Source organism: Lampetra fluviatilis, chromosome 32, assembly GCF_964198595.1.
Source record: "Lampetra fluviatilis chromosome 32, kcLamFluv1.1, whole genome shotgun sequence".
NCBI lineage: Eukaryota > Metazoa > Chordata > Hyperoartia > Petromyzontiformes > Petromyzontidae > Lampetra > Lampetra fluviatilis.
Window position 1 is genome coordinate 11,551,507 of NC_136306.1, and position 22,069 is coordinate 11,573,575.

The 22,069-nt window shown below is 50.7% G+C and overlaps 1 protein-coding gene across 16 annotated transcripts in view; it reads left to right on the top strand.

The window, feature by feature from the left end:
* LOC144943769 (calcium-dependent secretion activator 1-like) overlaps window positions 1–22,069 on the top strand; it is a 366,726-nt gene that overhangs the window by 174,492 nt on the left and 170,165 nt on the right. For all 16 annotated transcript variants that reach the window (XM_078871583.1, XM_078871587.1, XM_078871581.1 and 13 more), the window contains exon 4: window positions 6,482–6,814. In XM_078871583.1, the coding sequence (XP_078727709.1) occupies window positions 6,482–6,814 (333 nt within the window). The remainder of the gene's footprint in view (window positions 1–6,481; window positions 6,815–22,069) is intronic.

The following is a 22,069-nucleotide window of genomic DNA, read 5'->3' on the forward strand; positions in this document are numbered from 1 at the left end:
GGGTTACTAGCCAGCCCCTGTCAAGATCTCTTGTGTGTACGTACGTTGAACTTCCTTGGCATCGTAGGTTGCCAACCGTGCTAACCGTAATGAAAGTCCTTGTCACTCAGCGTGGAGGAGTAGGCCAAATACAGTGGCGGCCCGCAAGGCCGTTGGAAGCGGTGCGCCCGAGCTGTTGCAGACCTTACGATGTGGAGTCGTGTTAGTTGAGAAAAATGTTTTGCCGTATGGTCGTCCGTGAAGTTTTTTTGAGAGATGGCGGTGGTCTGGGGGACTCGGAAAGATTGCGAACCATCATCATGCAGGGCTGCATTTTTACCTTTACCAAGACGGCTTCCATTTCAATCAGGAAAAAAACAAATCCGCGGCAGTGGCGGAGCCAGAGATGAGTGGTGTCGGGGCCCTCCCGTGGATTTCTAAATCAAAAACCTCCAGTGAAGCAGGAGCTGACCTGCCGCTGCTGCACGACACCACCGGATGCATGCCTCGTGTCTCTCGGCCATGTGGAGACTCTGGCATGCGGTCTGTCGGCACGGGAAGTTTGGCTAATGGCCAGCGTCGGATAAATGTAGGAAAGCTTCAGATGCCTCCTTTGGGAAGTTTCTCGATCCGCCCCATGGCCCCCGCTGCTTAAGACAGAGCCGAACATCATATTCATAATTTTTCTTGACGCAGTCTTGATGCTGCCACTCGACCAGCCCGAGAGGATCCCCACCACGGAGATGGAGCCATGAATTCAGCTCGTGTGTGCTGGACCGACGGATTATTTTTTTCTTCATCGCATGACCATGAGAGATACAGGCGATTGGGGAGGGCTTCATCTAGCAGTGGATCGATCATAGACGACAATGGCAATGGCTTGCGGTATACCATTTTCCATCATCCACATTGACTGAATTGTTGTGCTACAAGGGTCACACTTCGGTTAAAGAGACGATATTTTTTATTGTGGTGAATGCAGCAGCCTTTAGTGACTGCAGAGGTCACTTGGAGCTTCTGCACAACGTGTATGACCCGACAAACATTCATGCACACGCTTGTGATTCGAACAGCTATGCTGTGTATATATTGAACTTATTATTCACTGGTCATGGACGACTCGATCCACCGTTACAACTCCCGCTTGATACCAAGTGTGGGCGTTCATGAACTATCAGCAGCCATGATCAATCCGCTGCTGGATGGGAAAGCCTCTCTCCAAGCCGTCGCGACAAAACAATCCCACGACGTAAACAACAACAACAATAACCACGCTGGCACCTAGACACAGGCCGGCTTAATTTCTCCATCTCCTCGTTGGATGCCCTCCCCGGGGGGACGGGGGGGGCACCACCTCCCTTCCCTCCCTTGGCTGCCACTCGCTAAATCATTCTCGAGCACCCTGCCGCCGTCTGTCTCCCCTGCTGGCGACGCGTAGCCCGGCCCGTGCCGACTGAAAGATATAAAAATGAAATAAATAAACGTCTCATCATTTGATAAGCATGCGTTTTCTAAGAACGGTGTCTGCGATGTCGACCCCCCCCCCTCTGCCTCCCTCCCCTCACCTCGCACTCGAGAGCGCACTTTTATCAGCGTTGCTCGTTCCGAATTCTCTGCCTTCACCACCAGGAAATAATTGGCTCCCAAGCTGCGCCCAATTGTCGCGGGGCTACAAAACAAGTGGAAGGTTTTGTCGCCAACGCGGCCATACGCAGAGATCTCAGCCCTGCGAGCTGTGGGGGAGGCAGGAGTGGGCCGACTGTTCGTGTTATCCAACTCTCGGTGATTTGATTCGGTATTAATTGCAACAGCTCGCTTCAGTGATACGTTATTATTTGGACTTCGGCTTGCAACTCGCCGCACCGCTATTCGCTCGCTCTCAAGAGGCGCGAGGAGCCACAGACGTGGGTGGAAGGCAGCCACGCGACGAGCCCGCACGCAGCAATTGCCCAAGCTCTGCTATCCTCTACTCATGACGATGTTTTCAGACAGTAAATTTAAAGATGCGCGCTTTTCATGGGAGTCCGATGTGTTTCTCCTTGCACTCAGCTGAGCCGGTACCAGAGCTCATTGCCAATACTTGCCTTGAATAGAATCCATCCGTTGAGCTGTCTTACTATTATTTTACTCGTACAGTATAAATATATGAGCCAGGGAAAAAAGGTTTATCAGTCAACAGTTGACCTAAATGTTTTCGGCTCAGTGGCCACGTGATTTCTTGAGTACATAATGCACTGATTCTGCCCCACTGGCAATGTCTTTCAGCAGAGACTTGGAGGAACACCACCACAGGGTCATCCTGTGTTTGTCCCCAATGATGAGGTCAAAGTTACATTTGCGCGACGTTTTTTGTTGTTGAACTCATTGATGCGAGAAAAAAATTCAGGTTAACAAAACTCCGTGGCTGTAACGTCAAAAAAGAGTTAAGTTGATAATAATATAAATCATTGTTATTTTACTTCGCATCGTTCGTGCAAAATTGCATCTCAGATGCTGCGGAATTAGTAACGCGCGCTCTTTTAGCAACACAGAGGCGTTGCGAACGACACACAGGCGGGAACGCAGCCAGCATCGTGCCCACAAATATCCAATTTCTGTGGTCCTACATTGGAATGTTTGGCCAAGCATATAATGCAGCGCTATCTGGCATTACCAAGCTCACCCTCTGCTATAAAGTGTACAACATACAAAATGTAGCATCTAATGATTTGGCGATTCATCGGTAAACACGATTCTCATGATCACAGTGACGTGTTTTGAAGCGTGCTTGTGAGAATCGATGATTTACAATTAATACAAAAAAGTTGTTCACTCACGTTTAATTTAAAACAATGGGGCAAATGAGGCTGCACAAAGAAGGGAATAGTTAGCAACAATACAAACGGTACTATGCAAACGAGACGAAAATTAATATGTTCTTGATTTGCCTTTAATCATGAACGATGGAGAAAGGGGGGAGGGGGGTATTTGTTATCTGTCTGTTAAACACATTTCGTCAGCGTTTGCAACAGCTGTCCATTATGTGCTGGTGTCATTGTCCACACCGGAACATTTGAAACCAACTTGCGACCAAGTCAAGATAAAGACGTTTAAAACATCTGTAGAATACCAAGTTTCCCTTTACTTAAGGGAAATTGGATCCTGAAAGCTACTCAGCGTTAATAAACGGATCGATTTGCTAATTGTCTGATCTCGTGGACAAGAACTCACTTTAAGTATAGATCAATCACTATTACTTTTTTTGATTAAATGCATTTCTTAATGGTCATGCAGAAAATGTGCACCAGTGGTGAACCGCGTTTACTCGTTGGGTGCATAATGTACTTCATCCAAACTTTCATGCAACTTGTACACATTGTGTTTGCAACTCCAGTGAACCATTAGGATGGGAAAAAAAACTTTTTAACAAGCTGACAAGCCGGGATCATTTTGGGAGTCCTCATTTCTGTCCGCGGTTCGACTTCACACAGTTAAGCTTGGTGTGCCATGGTGACGAGATGGTAATCTACCTCGCCTGGTATGCAGGAGGTCGTGGGTTCGATTCCGACCCTGACGATGCCTGCTGTATATTTTGAGTTTGCATGTCTCTTTCCCCGTGGTCGTGTGGGTTTTTCTCCGGATCCTGTTTTTCCCTCCACGTTTGGAAACATGCATCGAGTATGTAGCTGTTATAAATTTCCACGCGATAAGCCACTTCGTGGAGCTATCATTTCTGGCCAGAGTTGCTTCCGAAAAAGAGCTCTACAGCTCAGTGGGCCTACCTGGTAAAACAAACATTACGTAGTTTAGTTTTGGTCCGCGGCCACAGTCGTCAACGTGATACGTCATCGTCTGCCTTTGCACCACAAATACAGTTCCGGCTGTCGCGCGAGCTCCCACCTGTGCAGGCTTTGCTGCACGGAGGAGACCTTGGCCGCGTCGGAACTCTGTTGAACAGAGCCCGGCCAAAGATCAAACCCAGGCTGGTGGGAGCTTAGGGTCACCGACGAGGAATTGGTTCCGTCACTGCTCATTGGAAAGTGCGACTGTGGTCATCCAGAACAGACCGTACAACGTATCACGACGCAATGCCCGATCCACAAACGCGAAGGAGACATCACAGCAATACTTTACGACGCTGCTCCTGACGCGGTTCTCAAATCAGAAATGCTTTTTTAAAAGTATGTTGTTGCCAATCCCGCCCAAAGGCTACACGAATCTGGGCATGGGCACCAGTGAGCCGTGCGGTGAGTTCGGCAGCGATCGGTTTGGAAGTTGCGGAGTGTTCATGAACACAAGGGGAGTTTACGCGGACGGGACGGACTCACGGGCGGACAATATTTCCTGGGCATCGCAAATACGAGGCCAATCAACTCCCTTAAAAAAATACGAGGCAGCAATGAAATAACCGGTCAATTCACGGAACGCAATTACCAGTTGGGTTACATTTATTGTCTATTAATTTGGAGCAATCGTGCTCAAAATCAATTTCACACGCAACTCAAAATGGATTCGAAATGGCACAGTTGTTGCCATTAACTCCTCAAGGATTAGCGGCCATTCATTACACTGGGCCAGCTGCTTACATTATTATTGGGTTTTACAGTTGTTTATTTCCTTCAGTGTTTATCTTGACCGATGTTCAGGTTCTGGACGAATAATTATCCGTCTTTGAAATGAGGGCTTAGGACAAGACAGATGCCCAGTGCCAGGTGCGGGCCGGGTTTGTTTTCCTTGGCCCCTCCGCGTCGGCCCTGCGCTGTGGCCTTTGTCCTCCCAATCGTCGGGAGCCAGCATATTAAACGAGCTCAGCGGCGTACAGGCGGTGGTGACGTTACGTGGCGTGCCTCGTTGCGAGATCGCCGATATGATTTTGCGGGAGAGGTGCGGGTGGAGGGGCGAGTCTGTCCATCCACAGGACAATCACTGTCGACTTCCCCCACAAACTGGTCGTCATTTTAACAAACCCCCGGGAGAGAGGACGATGGGCTGAGTGAACCCCCCAGCCCGAGATATGAACTCGCAAACTTTTGATTGCGAGCCGCTCGCTCCAAGCGTCGAGCCAACCTTCCGACTGGATCGATACGTGCGTTCTCCTTCACGGGACGCGGTGGGACTGTGCGGGCTGTGTGCGGGCTGTGTGCGGGCTGTGTGCGGGCTGTGTGCGGGCTGTGTGCGGGCTGTGTGCGGGCTGTGTGCGGGCTGTGTGCGTGCGTCGGGTTTTAAGTGTGCCGTGTGCGTGGATGAGTACTGGTGGTGGGCAGCACGCCGCTCCGTGATGTACGATGGTTTTTCGTTACGGGCTTCAAAGCTCTGCGAGTGCCTCTTCGAGGTTGGCTCAGCTTGAAGAGTTCCTGCTGGACTCCCCCCCCCCCACAGGTTAGCATTGCCCGCAATTCATTTCCAGTGAGCGTTTCAAAGAGACGAACTTGACCCGAAGGTGGACGATGTCTTTTTAACCGCTTGCACTTTGTTCTGTCCATACCACATCAAGTGGTTTGTAAATCAGACTCGGTGACGCGACGGATTGGGAGCGCGTTTCTCGCTTGCTGCAGCGGTTTGATGTTCGAGCACAGCAGCCACGCTGGTTAATACTGCGAGTGTTTTAATCGATATCTACTGCACGCTATCTGCTTCCTGGTGGACGTTAAAGATCCCCAGACGTTATTTGAAGACGAGTAGGCCGTGTGTGCCGGCGTGATGGCCCAAATCTGAAAATGACTGTACTTGCAAATGACCTAAATGGGTAAAAACCACTTAGCAGCATCGCCCCCTGCTGTGGAGCGACTGCAGTTTATACGGAATGCCATTGCAGGACCAGTCTTGACCATTAGCCACCATCCGTTGCAGTGATGTGTCCTGCCAAAGCCAAATTTATTTCCTAAACAGTCGATCCGATGTCTGCTATTTGCATTTGTTCCTCCGTCTCTCGGCGTAATCCCAGCACGCATCGCTCCGTTCCTCTTTGTGCACCTTTCATCTTGTATTGCCTTTTCTTTGTCAGAGTCCATGAAGTCTGATCAACGAGTCTTTGTGGGTAACACGCATTGATTGAAAGCATTTTAATTAGGGCCCTGTATTATACGTTCTCTGGTAAACATCAATAAAATACCAATTTTTTTTGGTGTCAAGGTGGCCTGGGTGGGAGCCGATCACCTCCATTGCACAGCGCTTGCAGAAGCATTTCTGCGGCCGTCTGGAACGCTCTTCCTTCTGATCTTAGGAAGGCACTGGAGCTATGGACTTTAAAAACATCTAGAATGAAAACCAATTTCTTCAGAACTGCTTTTTGTGTTTAGTTTGTTGTCCTTCCCCCGCACCTCCGATCAGCTGGGTCGGCTACGTACGGAGTGAAATAATTTCAACGTGCACACATAATGTACACACGCGGGCCTCGCTTGGGATCTACCACTGCTGTTGTGGTGGCCGGTCTCAAGCGCCATGGACAGACGGAACCGCCGCAGCCGCTGACGGGAACTCCTTCCCCGTCTCCCCCCCCCCCCCCCCACACCGTCTCCTCCAGGTGTTCCTCAAGAGCGAGCGCGTCACACGCATGGTGCAGGGCGGCGGCTGCTCGGCCAACGACTTCCGCGACGTTTTCAAGAAGCACATCGAGAAGCGGGTGCGCAGCCTGCCCGAGATCGACGGGCTGAGCAAGGAGACGGTGCTCAGCTCCTGGATGGCCAAGTTCGACTCCATCTACCGCGGCGAGGAGGACTCGCGCAAGCAGCCGAGCCGCATCGCAGCCAGCGCCGCCTCGGAGCTCATCCTCAGCAAGGAGCAGCTGTACGAGATGTTCCAGAACATCCTGGGCATCAAGAAGTTTGAGCACCAGCTCCTCTACAACGCCTGCCAGGTATGGAGCGGAGCTGCTTGCTTGATGATGTTGTTGCTGCTGCTGCTGTGGTAGTGGTGGTTGTTGTTGTTGCTGCTGTTGCGGTGGTGGTGGTAGTTGTGACTGCTGTGGTGGTTGTTGTTGCTGCTGTGGTGGTGATGGTTGTTGTTGCTGCTGCTGCTGTTGCTTCTGCTGTGGTGATGGTTGTTGTTGCTGTTGTTTCTTCTGCTGTGGTGGTGGTTGCTGCAGTTGCTATGGTGGTGGTGGTTGTTGTTGTTGGCTCTGAATGTGAGTAGGCCAGCGCGATGGATGTGGAGTGGTCCTAAGCCCATTAAGGGCCATCAGTGGAGATTCAGACTTTGGGGAGAGTGCAGGAGAACGAGGAGTTACTACAAACAGTGCACGCCAGACGAGTTCACGAAGCCAGCGGTGGTGATAGCCCATTGGGTGCCCTTAGCAAAAATTACTTTTCTACGAGTCACTTGACTCCAAACATTCTGTGCTGGACAATCTGCTGAAATTAATTATATCACGGTTGTGTGAAATAATTAAGCGAACAGACTACTTTCCAGGATAAATTATTTTGGCAGTGTTAATCGAATGATGAGCTGTTATTAATTTTGTTATAAGGATCTGAGCTCAAGGTGATGATATCTTAGTGGCATTTGTGTTAGCGGGTTTCTTTTTACATTTCTCTCTTGAATCCGAGAGGGCCTTGAGTTGCATGGAGCCCTACTAGCCGTTGCTTACTTTGCTCGTGCCGAGCGCTACCACTGACGGCACCACCGGGGATACAAAGGCGGTCGGACGTGGGGCCGGGCTTCGTTTCAACCGGGGCCTACGTCCGGGTCGGCAACCCCGGGGAAATATTTGCGCACCCGAAAATAACAATAGAAGGAAAATCATCGCCGATATAACCAGCGGTGGGTATTTGTACAGAAATGAGAACGAATGGAAGAGCGCGTTGCAGGCTACGCACGAGTCTCAGACGGTCGCCGCAGTGTGCGCGCTGTGCCCTGTGCCATCAGTGCGCGCTGTGCCGTGTGCCATCAGTGCGCGCTGTGCCGTGTGCCATCAGTGCGCGCTGTGCCGTGTGCCATCAGTGCGCGCTGTGCCGTGTGCCATCAGTGCGCGCTGTGCCGTGTGCCATCAGCGCGCGCTGTGCCCTGTGCCATCAGCGCGCGCTGTGCCGTGTGCCATCAGCGCGCGCTGTGCCGTGTGCCATCAGTGCGCGCTGTTTGCCGTCGCGTTGCCTTTCTCCGCTGCGCCTCGTTTGCTTCTGACGGAGCCCCCGTAGCAGCACAACCCGCCGTCCCACCCCTCCTTTCCCCCCAACGCATCCTCGCCGCGCAGCGAGCACCAATTAACGGTTACGTAGCAACGGATAATGAAGGAGGAGAAAACACAGTGGCCATAATTACCGTCTCGCTGGAGGGTTGCAGCGTGTTTCCTGGCACCCTGTGTGGTAGGGCCATTGCACAGAATTAGTTTAAGCGCCGTGTGGTCTTCTACACCGTCATTCATTTGCATGCAACTATCACCGTGCACCTACTAGTAGCAATGACCATTTACAGCCCCTTTGTCAATGCACTGCTGGTCGAAGGCCTTCCCATGCTGTGCCGGTCATCGGAGTCGTTTGACCATACTTCACCTTGCCGCGGTCGGTGCGGGTCGTTGTAAGAGGGCCGCCCAGACCAGTTCAGGTGTCACTCGCAACTGGTATACGGGTCCTGAGCAGCAATCGAACTCAGGTCTCCATGTTCATAGCGCAGCGCATCAACCAGTCCACTTTACCATGGGAATCCAGTTCAGCAAGGGAGTCCAGTTCAGCAAGGGAGTCCAGTTTACCAAGGGAGTCCAGTTCACCATGGGAGTCAAATTTACCATGAGAATCCAATTTACCATGGGAGTCCAATTTACCATAGGAGTCCAGTTTACCATGGGAGTCCAATTAACCATGGGAGTCCAGTTTACCATGGGAGTCCAGTTTACCATGGGAGTCCAGTTTACCAAGGGAGTCCAGTTCACCATGGGAGTCCAATTTACCATGAGAATCCAATTCACCATGGGAGTCCAGTTTTCCACGGAAGTCCAGTTCACCACGTGAGTCCAGTTCACCACGTGAGTCCAGTTCACCACGGGAGTCCAGCTTACCATGGAAGAAGAAGGGATCCCCTCCTGCAGCAGTCTTGCGCGATCCTCTGGGGCCCCGCCGGGAAGTGCACGGGCAGTAGCAGCGGAGTCGCGTCGGGCACGGGCACGTCACGTGGCAACTCGTGGTTTTCCCGTAATGAAAATGCGAGCGAAGAGCCATTACTTTAACTGGTGCAGCGTAAGTAGCGCCCTGGGAACGAGGGACGCATTCATTTTCCATTAGCTAATGGCTGCCTCGGTTGCAGCGTTGTGAAGTGTTTTGTGATTTCAGATTACTTTTATATGATGTTTTTACAAAGGTTTTGTATTTTCATATAGAACTGCTGCTGAGTATTGCTTTTATTAAAACGGTTGCTCAAGTATTAATTTTAATTGATGTAAAAAAAATTAACTAAATTATTATTTTAAACAGTTCCTCTTCGAATTTGTTGGAATTACTTTGACTGTGGTATATTCATTGGAGTCTCACTTTAATATGTGAGCGTTTTATTGCAATTTATGCAAATTTGCTGAGTATTATAAAACATTTTTTTAAAGAAAACAAATGTATTATTTATCCAGGAAAACATCTGTTCATCATTAATAGTCTTCATAGAGATGTTTAGCCAATCCCCTTCTGAGTGCTGTACGCGTAGAAGAAAGACCCATTGAAAGCGAGGGCATAACACTCCAGAAACTCCACGCAGATCAATAGCCGGCTGGCTGTTCCATCTCTGCACAGGCCAACGCGTAGCCCCGCACACTGACTGTCTCGTGCACGCGTTGGCAACGGCAAATGAGGATGCGACTCGATTGTGAATCGGAACCGCCGCCACCTTGGTCTCGTAACAAGTCCAATTTTAAGCGGGCAGCATCTGCTAATGCGACAGAGTACTGCACCTGCACGCAGGTGGGATTCAAACCGCTGTAATCCCCTGCAAGCTGGCCCAGTGGCGGGCACGCTTGCGCCACCGTGCCATTCAACCGCCCTTGCTCCCAGCCAACGTTTTCCGGATTTCATTTTAAATTTCCCGAACAAAAGAGGCACAACGTTGGCTTCCGACATTTGTGTTCGTTCCGTTGCCTTCTTTGTTTTGACACAATATCCAAGCAGTTGTGGTTTTTTTTTGTCTTCTCCGTTGTGTTACGATAAAAGCCAAGCGCCTTTGCCACGCGCGTGACACCGCAGCTTTTCAAAAGTCTCGTTGGCTTATTAAGGCGTGACGTTGACATCGCCGCTTTAATACAAAGTAAGATCTCGTCACGGTGGCAAGCTAATGTGCCTGGTATACGGTACGGCGTGGGTTCAGTCCCGACCCTGATGCCTGGATATTTGGAATTTGCGTGTCTCTCTCTCCCCGTGGTTACGTGGATTTTTCTCCGGGTTTTCTGGCTTTTCCCTCCACATTTAGAATCAATGTGCGTTCATATTACTTCGCTGCTAGAAATTTTCACGCAATAAACCACTTTGTTGAGCTATCATTTGTGGCCAGGTCGCTTCTGAAAAAGAGCTACATAGCAGAGTGGTAAAATAACAAAATGGTTTATCTTAAGATGCTCGTCCCCAGCAGAGACACTCTGAGATACAATGAATCGGCAAGCCATTTAAATGGCGCATGGCTTCATCTCCAAGCTGGAAATTTGCCTGTGAGGGCGAAAAAGGATTATACGGTCACAAATAATGGTGCTTGCACTTTGTTTTTCTAGTTCGCAAGTACGCTTTTGGGACACCAAAGTCGAGTCTATTTCAGCCTACTTTTGAGAATGTGTCCTTCCCCCTCCCGCCCACGCTCCCTGCCTCCCTCCCTGGCGGTGTTTTGGTTATTTCCGTGTTTCGTGTCACTTATCACCACCTTTCTACTCTTCTGTCGGTTACAACTTTTCCAATTTAAATCCAACGAAAATTATGACAAGATGTTTACAGCGACATGGGAACCGAAGTGAATTTACAACAAACGTCTGGAAGATGTACGATGTTTGTGGCTGTAATGTGATTTTAAGATGTTGCTGCCTGCATTGTGGATTTAGTGAGTCCGTGCATTTGCAACAAAATAGTTTCTCCAGCATTAACTTTGCTCTCGTTTCAATCTCGTGGTTTCTATACAGAGCACACATACGAAGAAAAAGACAAAGGTCCCCCGTATAGCCTTAACAGACAGTTGGAGCAAGTGCTGTTAGCGAGCACCTATGAAGGCCGGCACGGTACACGAGCGGGTGGGTGGCCAGCGCCACGCCCGACCGCCTTTGTCTCCCCAGTGGCGATGTTTACACACCTCACCAGGTACTCATTTGAGGCTGAGTCGACCTAGGGGAGGCCCAGGACCGGTTCAGATAATCGTCACCGGTGTTGGCCGAGAGCGGGAATCGAACTCGGGTCGCCAGCTTTGTAGCGCAGTGCTCTAAACCGCGACACTACCGCTCCCCACAACACACACATGCACATACACACACACACAGACAAAGACAAAGATCCCCCGTATAGCCTTAACAGACTGTAGGGGCAAGTGCTGTTAGCGAGCACCAATGAAGGCCGGAACGGTACACGAGGGGGTGGGTGGCCAGCACCACGCCCGACCGCCTTTGTCTCCCCAGTGGCTATGTTTACACACCGCACCAGGTACTCATTTAAGGCTGAGTCGACCTAGGGGAGGCCCAGGACCGGTTCAGATAATCGTCACTGGTGTTAGCCGTGAGCGGGAATCGAACCCGGGTCTCCAGGTTCATAGCGCAGCGCTATAAACTGCGACACTACCGCTCCCCACAACACACAGACACACACACACAGACACACACACATGCACATACACTTGAATGCATGTACGGCACGATAGCAGCTGTCACGCTCCACTGGTAAGTGGTGGTGACATCACCATGGTGCCTGCGCATGGCTTGATGTATTCAGTGGCACACGTACGCACACACACACAGAGACACACCAGCACCGCCCATTATTTCCAGACATTATCAACACTCATAATGATGATAATATAATCACAATTTTTTCCGCGTGTTTATTTCACGAATCGGACGCATTTTTTGATCGGGAGCTGTGTTGGAGAGTAAACCCACGACATTTACAGTTTGAGTGCCGTCACGTTTCGCTGATCAAGCAACACGCCGCTGTACCTGAAGTAACGAGTTGGCGCGTTTCGTTTACGTGACAAACCTTACTCATCGGTTGTGTCGAGTGTTCGAGAGTTAACGACGCGGTTATATTTTACCCGATCTAACCCAAATAAAACCCGTATTACGAACATTATTTGGATGTTAATATTATTAGCACGGCATGATGAACCGGGCCCTCCTGACTTCCGATTGCCAGCCAGTGCTCAAGTCAGGATCGAGTGAAACCGAACTGGTCCTGGCCCTCACCGAGCGGCGTGGTGAAGTACGCTTCCAACAACAACTGGCTGCACATTATTTTGTTGTTGTTGACCGTTGGTAGACTTGGCTAGTTACTCACAATCTTGACTTGCGGCATTTGCCTCGCAGAACCTGCACACCGATGCAGGTGCTAAACCGCAGCCGTGATCAGATAAGTTTCATCGGCAGACTGCGCTGGTACGGTTTTGTTGCATTGTCCTGGGTAGCGGATTGGCTTGCCGCGGCCGGCTTTGCTGGCTCCGATCTGGCCTCTGCCGCACATCGGTGCCCTACAGGGCCGCTATCACGCGAGCTAATCGTCTATTGATTAAGTGCTGGCCACAATAGGGCCCATTACATTTTAACGCTCTGCGTGCCGACGTCATCGGAAAGTTGCCTGCAGATTTTAGTCGCCGTACAAAACGGGTGCCTTGGCCAGCCGGTGCTCTTGAAGTCGACGCATGCCAGCGTGGTGGCGTTATCTTGAAATCGCAGAGACTCGGAGGTACGGTCGGAGGTAGGTGGATCGCCAAAGTATGGACCCATCAAGTTCCACGAGACACCTGCCTGGCAGAGGTGTCAGAATGGGGCAGTCCAGAAAGTAGGACGTGGCCAGGCTGGTTGTGTGGCATTTGAGCGTCATCTCATTTCGATGTTTTTTCTTCTTCTTATTCTTCCAGATGTACTCTGATCTCTATTCTCACAATAAAAAGTGTCCGTTGGCCAAACATCCAAAGCAGGATTCTCTGAAGTGATCATCTTTATATTTCCTGGGACCAAATCACCCATAAGACACCCAGTCACATCAGATCTCAGGGGGACATTGCTTGGCTGGGCACACTACTCTGGAGAGAATGTATAGGACCGCAGACCTTGGATATCATTAGTGATCGTGCCGGCTCACCGCCAGGCTGCCTTTCAGTTTCGTCTGCCGTTCCTCGGATTGCGAGAGATGCAATTTGCATGAACGATGACGTTATTTGAGGTTGAGTCGACCTAGGGGAGGCCCCGGAACCGATTCAGACAATCCTCACTGGTGTTGGCGGTGAGGGGGAATCGAACTCGGGCCACCGGGTTAGTAGCGCAGCGCGCTAATCGTCACACTACCGCTCCCCACATACACACCCGCGCACGCACCCACACGTTAGCATTTGGAACGTGACTCATGCTCGCGATTACAGAGAGGACATTTTGCGATGAAACTGAAAGTGGGACGATTAATTAATAATTAATTGACTCCGGTTTAGCCAGGGCACTCGGATGAGTCTGCAAGCCAGGGTGAATGGAGAGAGAGGGCAGATATACAAGCAAGTTCAGGTGTTTGATATCAGACAGCATTTGATAAGAATGACATAGCATCTGATCAATCGGTATTTTGGATCAGCATTAAACTTTGCAAGCCCTTGACTTATTTCGACTAAACTGAGTTACATCAGCAGGGCCAAACTATAGTGGGTCACCCTTGGGTCAGCAGTGGCATTCACACGCAGTTGCACGGCTGCGCCGTTACCAATACAATAGACAGTTTACATAAACAAATCGAGATCGTGTGTGCATCTTGTTTTGTTGCTAAGCAAAGCACATCACCCTGTTGCTTTCCCACAGTGAGTGACGGAAGTAAAGTGTGACATCGGGTGCCTCATGAATAATCGTCGTGAGCAGATTTGTTGTCAAGCATGGCGCCAACTGGGAAAAGTTCCGCTGTGCACAAGAACCACAACCACGTTTGTTTTCGCGAGTCGTGTTCAAATGCTCGCAAAATGAATGTCGTTTGGGCTACGGTCCAACGCAGTGCCTCATTAGTTTTCCAAAAACAAGACGAGTGAATTATGCATGCGTTGTTATCAACTCTCCCTCACCGTCCTCGTCATTCACGTAACACGCAAAGCTACCGAAGGTGCGACGCGGATACGAATAAAGGAATAAGTCGGCGTGTGTCTTCCTTTTATTTTCTGCGAAAACAAATCTACTTCTCGTGCTGCACTGCGGTAAGCTGCAATCATTGCGGGTTTTTAAAATTTCGCTCCATTGGGCGACTCAATTCAGCTTCGACGTTGTCACCTGCGATGAGCTTTAATTCACTCTGGCCGCCCGCGAGTTTTGCCACCGCACGGAGAGGCAGATTTGCGCATAAATGAGAAAGGCGTTCAAAGGTTGCCCTTACGCGGCGATAGACGTCGGGCCCTGCCTCCATCCCTGTGACAAATGCAGTCGGTGGTGTTAAGCAATTTCACATGCCACTGACCCAATACGCTGCCCAAAACTTTTAAACATTACGGATTATTTATTTTGTATCCCTCTGGTATTCCGCATAATTCTCGCGCGAGCGAGCGCGCACACACTGCATGAAATTCGACTTCATTAAACCACGGTTTCAATACAAAGTGTGGGGGGGGGGGGCATCGGCTGTGCATTTGAGCGCAGTAGAGCCGACATAGCAAAGTTGTTATTTTTTCCCTCCGCAAATCAGAAGTTAACTTTCGTTTTTTAGATTGTAAACACTGGCGGCCGAAATTTAACAATGGCAAACACATTTTGGCCTGGCTCAGAACATTTCTCCCACCTCTCCGTGAAATAAGTCACATTCGGCTGCCGTGCTCAGGACAAGACAATATTGGGTGTTTACATTGAATCAGCCTCAGCCGGGTCTGATATCATCACCGCCAGCCCAGAGATATCCACTGCTGGATGAAGGCCTCCCCAATCTCAACCCACTCCCCTGTGATCCCACACCACCTCAGTCAACCTCACTGCTGTCCACGCTTTGATGTTGTCACAGACATAATCAAATTAAATCCTCCGAATCGCGTAATTGGTTTTTACAAAACACCTCCTAGTATACACACATTTGCTTGACCCATCAACAGTGCTCATTAGCTTGTAAATGTATTTATTTATTCATTAATACTTATTTGTGTACAGCATAAGGATCTCAAAATGAGATTCTAACCTCATTCGGTTTATATTCCCGTACGGGGAATGACGTTGTAGACCATGACGAGCACGTCACCAGGGCTACTGTACACACAGTATGTATTCGACATTCTGCTTATATAGCCATGATAAATAAATCACTTGATAACTAATGTGGGACGTGTAAGGCCATTGTGGATAACCTCGGCTAACGGGGGCAAATAACGTACAGGTTAATTTAATTTTCGTCATCACCGTGGTATTAACACGCGATTGACTGCACCACCAAACAAAGCATTTCAACGTGTTGCATTCCCAGTGCATGGCGGTCACCCAGTAGGGAAATTGGCCACCACCATGGGAATGTGGAATTTCCATTGCCAGCTTGGGACATACAACGCAGGCGATTGTTGCCCGTGGTTTATATCTTGGGTGGGTGGAGCTCACGTGCGTCCGTAATCCGGTGACGTGGAGGGGATTGCACGCAGATGTACACGCTCGCCTAGCAACGTAATCAGAGCGGTCAAGCGTCACGGCGTGTGCCCGCACCAGCAGGAGAACGGCATTCGCGTCGCTTCACCGTTCAGGGTTTCCTGCTCCGAGAGACGTTCTGCACCTTGCAGGGCAGGGGGGGGGTCCCGTTCACTGCTGAATCTCGGAACTCGCAAGCGGTTCAGCGTTCATATTATTTAGAAAGGCTTAGTAGCGCCGTTGTTTTTAAAAAGCATTGTACTCACCGAAGAGAACTGTAGCGACACAGCTGCACTTTGTGATAGCTGGCGCTAAACTGTGCCACACGCCCTTCCGCATGGCCTTGTGGGAAGCTCGGTACCGATAAAATTATTTTATTTCAGTTTTTATCCCGGTTCCGTTCCGGAATCGGAAGAAAAACTGATGACGTACATATACGTCATCGGAAACGGGAAAGGGTTAATTGCCCAGTGCCAGCGGTGGAAATTCCAAGTTCCCATCGCGTGGGCCGTCCTATCCGTAGCATGACCACTGTTAACTTCCCCCAGAGTGCTCTGCGTTTTAGCAGCCGTGGGGGCCTGCTGTTTCGGGTCAACCCCAGATCGGAATTTGAATTACAGTGGCACCCTGCTGCGGCGTCACCCGATACGATTCAATTCCACGTGGATTCACGCGGCCTCTGAACGTGGCCGCATTCCCAGACGTTGCACAGAGACAGTGGGAACATTTATAATCATTTATTCATAGTGAGAAGGGGAAAGCCTGGATGTGGGACAGGGGCAGGGCGCCTTGGGGCAACGGACTTCCAGATCGAGTGTCAGTCGTGCGAGGAGATGCGACCAGCCGGCATGTACCCACCTATTACCCATTGCGGGCGCGATCGCAGATTTACGCTGTAAAGCCGGCGGCATTGTCGCAGCGTGGTTGGCACGGGCCCTGGTGCAAGGGATTCAACGCACGTTTGTATGTTAAACTTCTTTGAACGGCGCCCTCTGTCCAACTTCCCACCCCTTTCTTTTTTCTACGGCACCGACACTTTCCTGTCGGTTTCCATGAGCCAGGGTGCGGCTGCAGTGCCCTGCACACCCCCGGCACCTCCGATTGGCACAGTCGGCTACGTGCGGTGCGAGAAACAGGCTCAGCGTACGTACGTACTCGACGTTTACGCCACTGGGCAGGCCGGCTGCAGATACGGGCTGCGTGGATGTTTAGAAGCGACGATGCTCGTTCCATTCTGTGCACACGTGTCACACGGTCCGAGCCAGAGGCGTGACAACCGTGGGCCGTCGTGTGTGGCTTCTTTTTCAACAGCCTCGGCGGGTCGTGCCCTACGCTGGGACCGAGAACGCGTCGCGACCGCTATTGTTTCCGACACTTCGTTGCAACGCGCATTGCTCCGCGGTCAGTTTCAGTGGCTCCACGCTCAAGCGACCAATGGAGTTGGTGCTCATCGCCGCCGATGACCCCGAAGATTCCACATTCCTCTGGTGCCAATTCCCCGAATAGAAGACGAAGCGGCGATCTTCTGATCGCGAGTTGAAACTTCTAACCGCGGCACCCCGACCAGCCCGATGACGCCCCCAGCGCGTGGCCGGGAGCACGCCACCACTCGACCACCGCCGCTTCTCCTCGACCCTGTTGCCCTTCGCGCTTCGTGCTTTCAGGTCGCGATCGCCTCGGCTGCGCTCCGTGCTCCCCCAGCCCACCCACGCCCCCGTCGCCCATTAGCGTTCTGTCGGCCAACCCTCGCAAGGACAACGTCGGCCGTCTTAAGGGGTCGTAAAAAAAAAACACCCCACTTGAGAACCCCCGAGCGGGGCGCTAAGCGCACACGCACGCGGGTTTCAATTGAAGCCATTTCCCTTCTCCTCCTTCAGGGACCCCCCCCCCCTGCACGCACGGCGCTTTTCTGCGCGACCGAGCATCGTCCCTGCGGAGCGTCGTGGCGCGGAGTAATTACGAGAGAGCGACGCGTGAAGTGGCGTCAATATCGCGGTTTTGCACGCGCGCGTTCACAGGCCGAGTGCCCTCCGCCAAACGATCCGAGGAGCCGTGCTGGTGGCGCGCGGCGGTCGCTTTGGAGTTCAAAATAAATTACGAATCGCAGCCATTAGGAGATCTACTGCTCCATGAACGCCTCCCGGCTCCGTGTCAGTCATGGGGAGGGGTGGGGGTGGGGTGATTGGCCGTGCTCGCCGGTGTGGTGTCCGGGTTGTGCCGCTCGTCGTTCGCTCCTTGAAGAGGCTCCCAGCACGTGGGGCGAAACGTCGGACGTTGTGCCGGACAATTCGCGATACAAGTCGATGCCTCGGGAAGCTGCTCCTTGAGCCGTGGTGGTCCGTGTGGGCTGGGGAAGGGTTCGGATTGTGTTCAACGCTGATGTAATCCGTAGCCAGGAATCAGACTGAGGATGCCAGATTTATAGCACAATGTGCTAACAACTTCATTGCCCTTTTTAGGCTGAAAGTAGGATAACATTTGAAACCATTTAGAAACAGCAATTAAATGTGCCAATAGAGAAAGTGGTCAATATTTGAGACTGACTAATAAATGTCCAGGCCAGAGCGTCTTCTTATCTTTGCTGTTGGAGACCTGAACAAGTCGATCCTTCTCTGCTGTGTTTATGAAGCCAGCGTCTCTCCTGGAAACTCCTCTGCCTGTGGTGGTGGTGGTGATGATGCAATAATTACCCAGGCTCCCATTGCCCAGGTGTGGTGTCATTGTCTCGACTGGAACGGGATACTGCTCTGCCTTTTGATGGTCACGCTACATTAGGGTCCCCGCACTGTTAGACCGGAGCCCCCTTAAGCCACCACCTTCCGACCATTCTTACTCCAGCTGCCACGTCGAGGGTGGGAGCCGGGTTTCAGCAGGGTGGCGATGGCCTCTCTGAACCTTCGAATAAAGCAATCACATTGAGCAAGAGACTCCGAGATGTTTTTTCTGTATTCGTTTAATTTGGTGATCCGTTACAGTGTGCATAATTAGTGTGGGTGTGCGAAATACACGCGCTTGCGGCAAACTTAACAAGGGTGGTTCAATCTTGATTTGAAGCTTTCGTGACTGCAGGAATCCATAATCTTTGGTTCTTTCGGTAAAGTCACGTGGGTAGAAAATAAAATAAAATAACAAGGGTGCTTAGTTTGTAAACAATGCTGCTTTGGAAAAACAAAATGTCTGAAATGTCACGTGATAAAAATGGCCCGTAGGCATGTGGTGTGTGCGGCTTAATGAATGTTTTTCAGGTTAAGTGCGTTTTTTCATACACCTTGCTCTGATGCACATTCTTCCATTTTTCATTAGACGTATGAGCCACCACCACCACCAGCAGCAGCGGCAGCAGCAGCAGCTCATTTTTCAACATTGTGTCAAAAACCCCAAATTAAATTGAGTGCTGCTTTTAAATGAGCTGCCCTGACCACGGCTCGGGGTTAGGTCCCTTTCCTAATAACACAAAAATCCCCGCGCACATTAAACATTTATTTCGGTTGCATTGTCAAGCACCACACAAGAGACCTCCAGGGTGTGTGCCCAGTGTTTCCACAATTGCCACGTTCCGGACGGTTATTGTGAAATCTGTGTGTGTACACGCGTGGAGGAGCGGTAGTGTCGCGGTTAGCGCTACGCTGCGCTACAAACCCAGCGACCCGAGTTCGATTGCCGCTCACGGCCAACACCGGTGACGATTATCTGACCCGGTCCTGGGGCTCCCCTAGGTCGACTCAGCCTAAAATGAGTATCTGATCTGATGTGTGAACATCGCCACTAGGGAGACAAAGGCGATCGGGCGTGGTGCCGGCCACACATATATATGTGTGTGTGTGTGTTTGTTTGTAAAGCGTAGACGCGCGTGAGATTACAGCCGAGTGCTATGTGACAGGTGAGTAATTTATTTGACCCACTTGAAATTCAATCAGTTATTTTATTTTTTACTCTAAATGCCAGCCCATGCAATGAATGCGCATGGTAAATTACTGAAATGTTATCTCAAGGCCTTTTCGGGGTCATTTGCCTTGAAAAGGGCTGAAATGCAATATATTTTCCTCCCTCTTCTCCTTGTGTCTCTGTTTGACTTCTGATCATCGAGTCTGCTTCGGCGACTTTTCAGGCGGTGCGATCGCACGAGATGCTTCTCGGGGCGACGGGCAGCTCGTTTCGTCCCGTTTGGACGTTTGCAGAGCGTCAGCAAAATCTTGCGCGCTTATTTGTGTGATTTGTGCTTTGGCATCCGTGTCGCTAGCACCTTAACTCGTGCACGCTCTACTCGTGCACGCTTTTGCTGTGAAGAGCAATACGTGGTCACGGTAGAGCAATGGTCTCGCGCTTGCGCTGCGAACCTGCTGGTCTCAGTTCAAATCCTGAGCACGGCCAACATTGGCGGCGAGTGATAACGGAACCGCTTCTGAGCACCCCCAACTCACACTGACCCACACTGACTCAAACTTCCTAGAATATTGAGGCGTTCATCATGATGTCTGGAAGGGAGGGGTACCATGATGTATGGATAAGAAACACGGATACTTTACTCACGCTGATTCACACTGACCCTCTGTTTACGTGACAAACCTTACTAATTGGCTGTGTCGGGTAGCGTCGGGTTGAACGAGGCATTCATATATTTACGCGATCTAACCCAAAAAAAACCTGTATTATGGTTGACAAGCAAAATTGGTTAAAGTCTGAAAAGTACGCAAGGAAGCGTGGATGGAGAGAGGCCTGCTGTGAATCACGCTGAGCGACAGGAGGAGCGCGAAGGATGGATGCAAGTCGGAGACGTCATATTGACTGAAACAGGCCTGGGGGGGAGTACGGATCGCGAGGGTGGAAGGAAGGCCGCTGGCCGAGACTGGTGATGGAATAGCAGCCAAAGGAGAGAACACTCCCAAGAGGAAGAGGTCCGTGGTCAATCGCAGAACTAAGATGGATTGTCACAAGACCCTGCTGGATGGTGATGACATGGCGGGTGGGGGCCTACATCCAGTTGTGGATGTAACACAACCGACGACGATGATGATGATGATGAGACGTTACATGTTAGTCGTTCACACGACCCAGGCAGCCACCAGAGGCGATACAGCGGCACCACTTTTTAAAAGAGAAAATAAAAGATGATCGATTCTCGGGCGAAATTGCAAGCGCAGGTCGTGACAATTTGGCCTGAATGTAATGACAGCCTGAACAAAACAAGTTTGGGCATTCTGAATGAAATCTTCGGGCAATCTTCCAAGGCTTTGAGTTGCCCCTTAACCAGCTAAAACACTTCGAGTGCTTCACCTGAATTGTTTGTAGAGTTGCACCATTGCTGCTGCTGCTGCTGCGAGCGAATGAGTGAGTGTGACGTAGCTGCACTGTGGCTCTGCGACGCCGCATCTCAATTCCCACCGCTTCGCCAAAACTCGGCCCGAAGGTGGCTGTGGATAGGCCCAGCGTGGCAGGGCGCTGCTTTGTCATTCGTGAAGCTTCAGTGGCCACCTCTTCGCCGTGTCACGAGCCCCTATTGTTTTACGTTTACATTTAATAACCGGGCCGACGGCACGAAAGCGCTCTCAAAGAGGGCGTCTTCACGCGCGCCAAGGCCTCGTATCGGAGATCGTGTCGCTCCACCCAAAGTTGGCCAACTACAGTTGCAAATTGGAGTAAGCGGGGAAATAAAATAATTGGTATGAAACTCAATCTCTTGCTATAAAAAGAGTGAAATTGCGTGGCAGCTTGTATGCGAAAGCATAGTGGCAGTTTCCCAATTGAGCCCATATTAAACAAATGATTTGACGATGCTGCATTGGCAGTGCTGCAGAAGCACAAATAACAAACAAAAACTCAAAGCGTCCATCCATAACACGGTGGCCTTATGAGGACAAATGTATAATTACCGGTGACGTTTGGAGCAATGGCCCTTCTTCACACGCTAAGTAGAAGGTGTTGGTATTCATCGGTGAGCCAAACTGTCTCCTTCCTTAGATGAGCATCGACTGGCGCCTTCTTCATTGGTGATCCTGAGACAGTGTTGCAATTTCCACACTCCTCTGGCGAGCATTAGTCTGTTCATAATCATGGTCCAAATATGCCAACTTCTAAAACGTCCCCCACATTTTACTCAATTTGCATTACACACAGCAGCAGCAGTTTAGAATTCACATAAGGTTACTCAAATCTACTGTCAAGAAAAAAAACAAATCAAGACAATTTTCAGTCTTTCCCAAGCACCATCTTTTCCCCGTCCTTTTTCCAGTGAGCAGTGTACCACCGCGTGTTCGAGAGCGTCCCACGGAAGGTGATATCACAGAGCTACTCCCGAGCCCCCTTCGTGCGGGGCCTCCAATGGCCCACGAGGGGGCCCTGCGCTCTCCGACCCGCGGCGCTGGAGGGACGTTCATTTGCGTGGCGCTGTCACGTGTG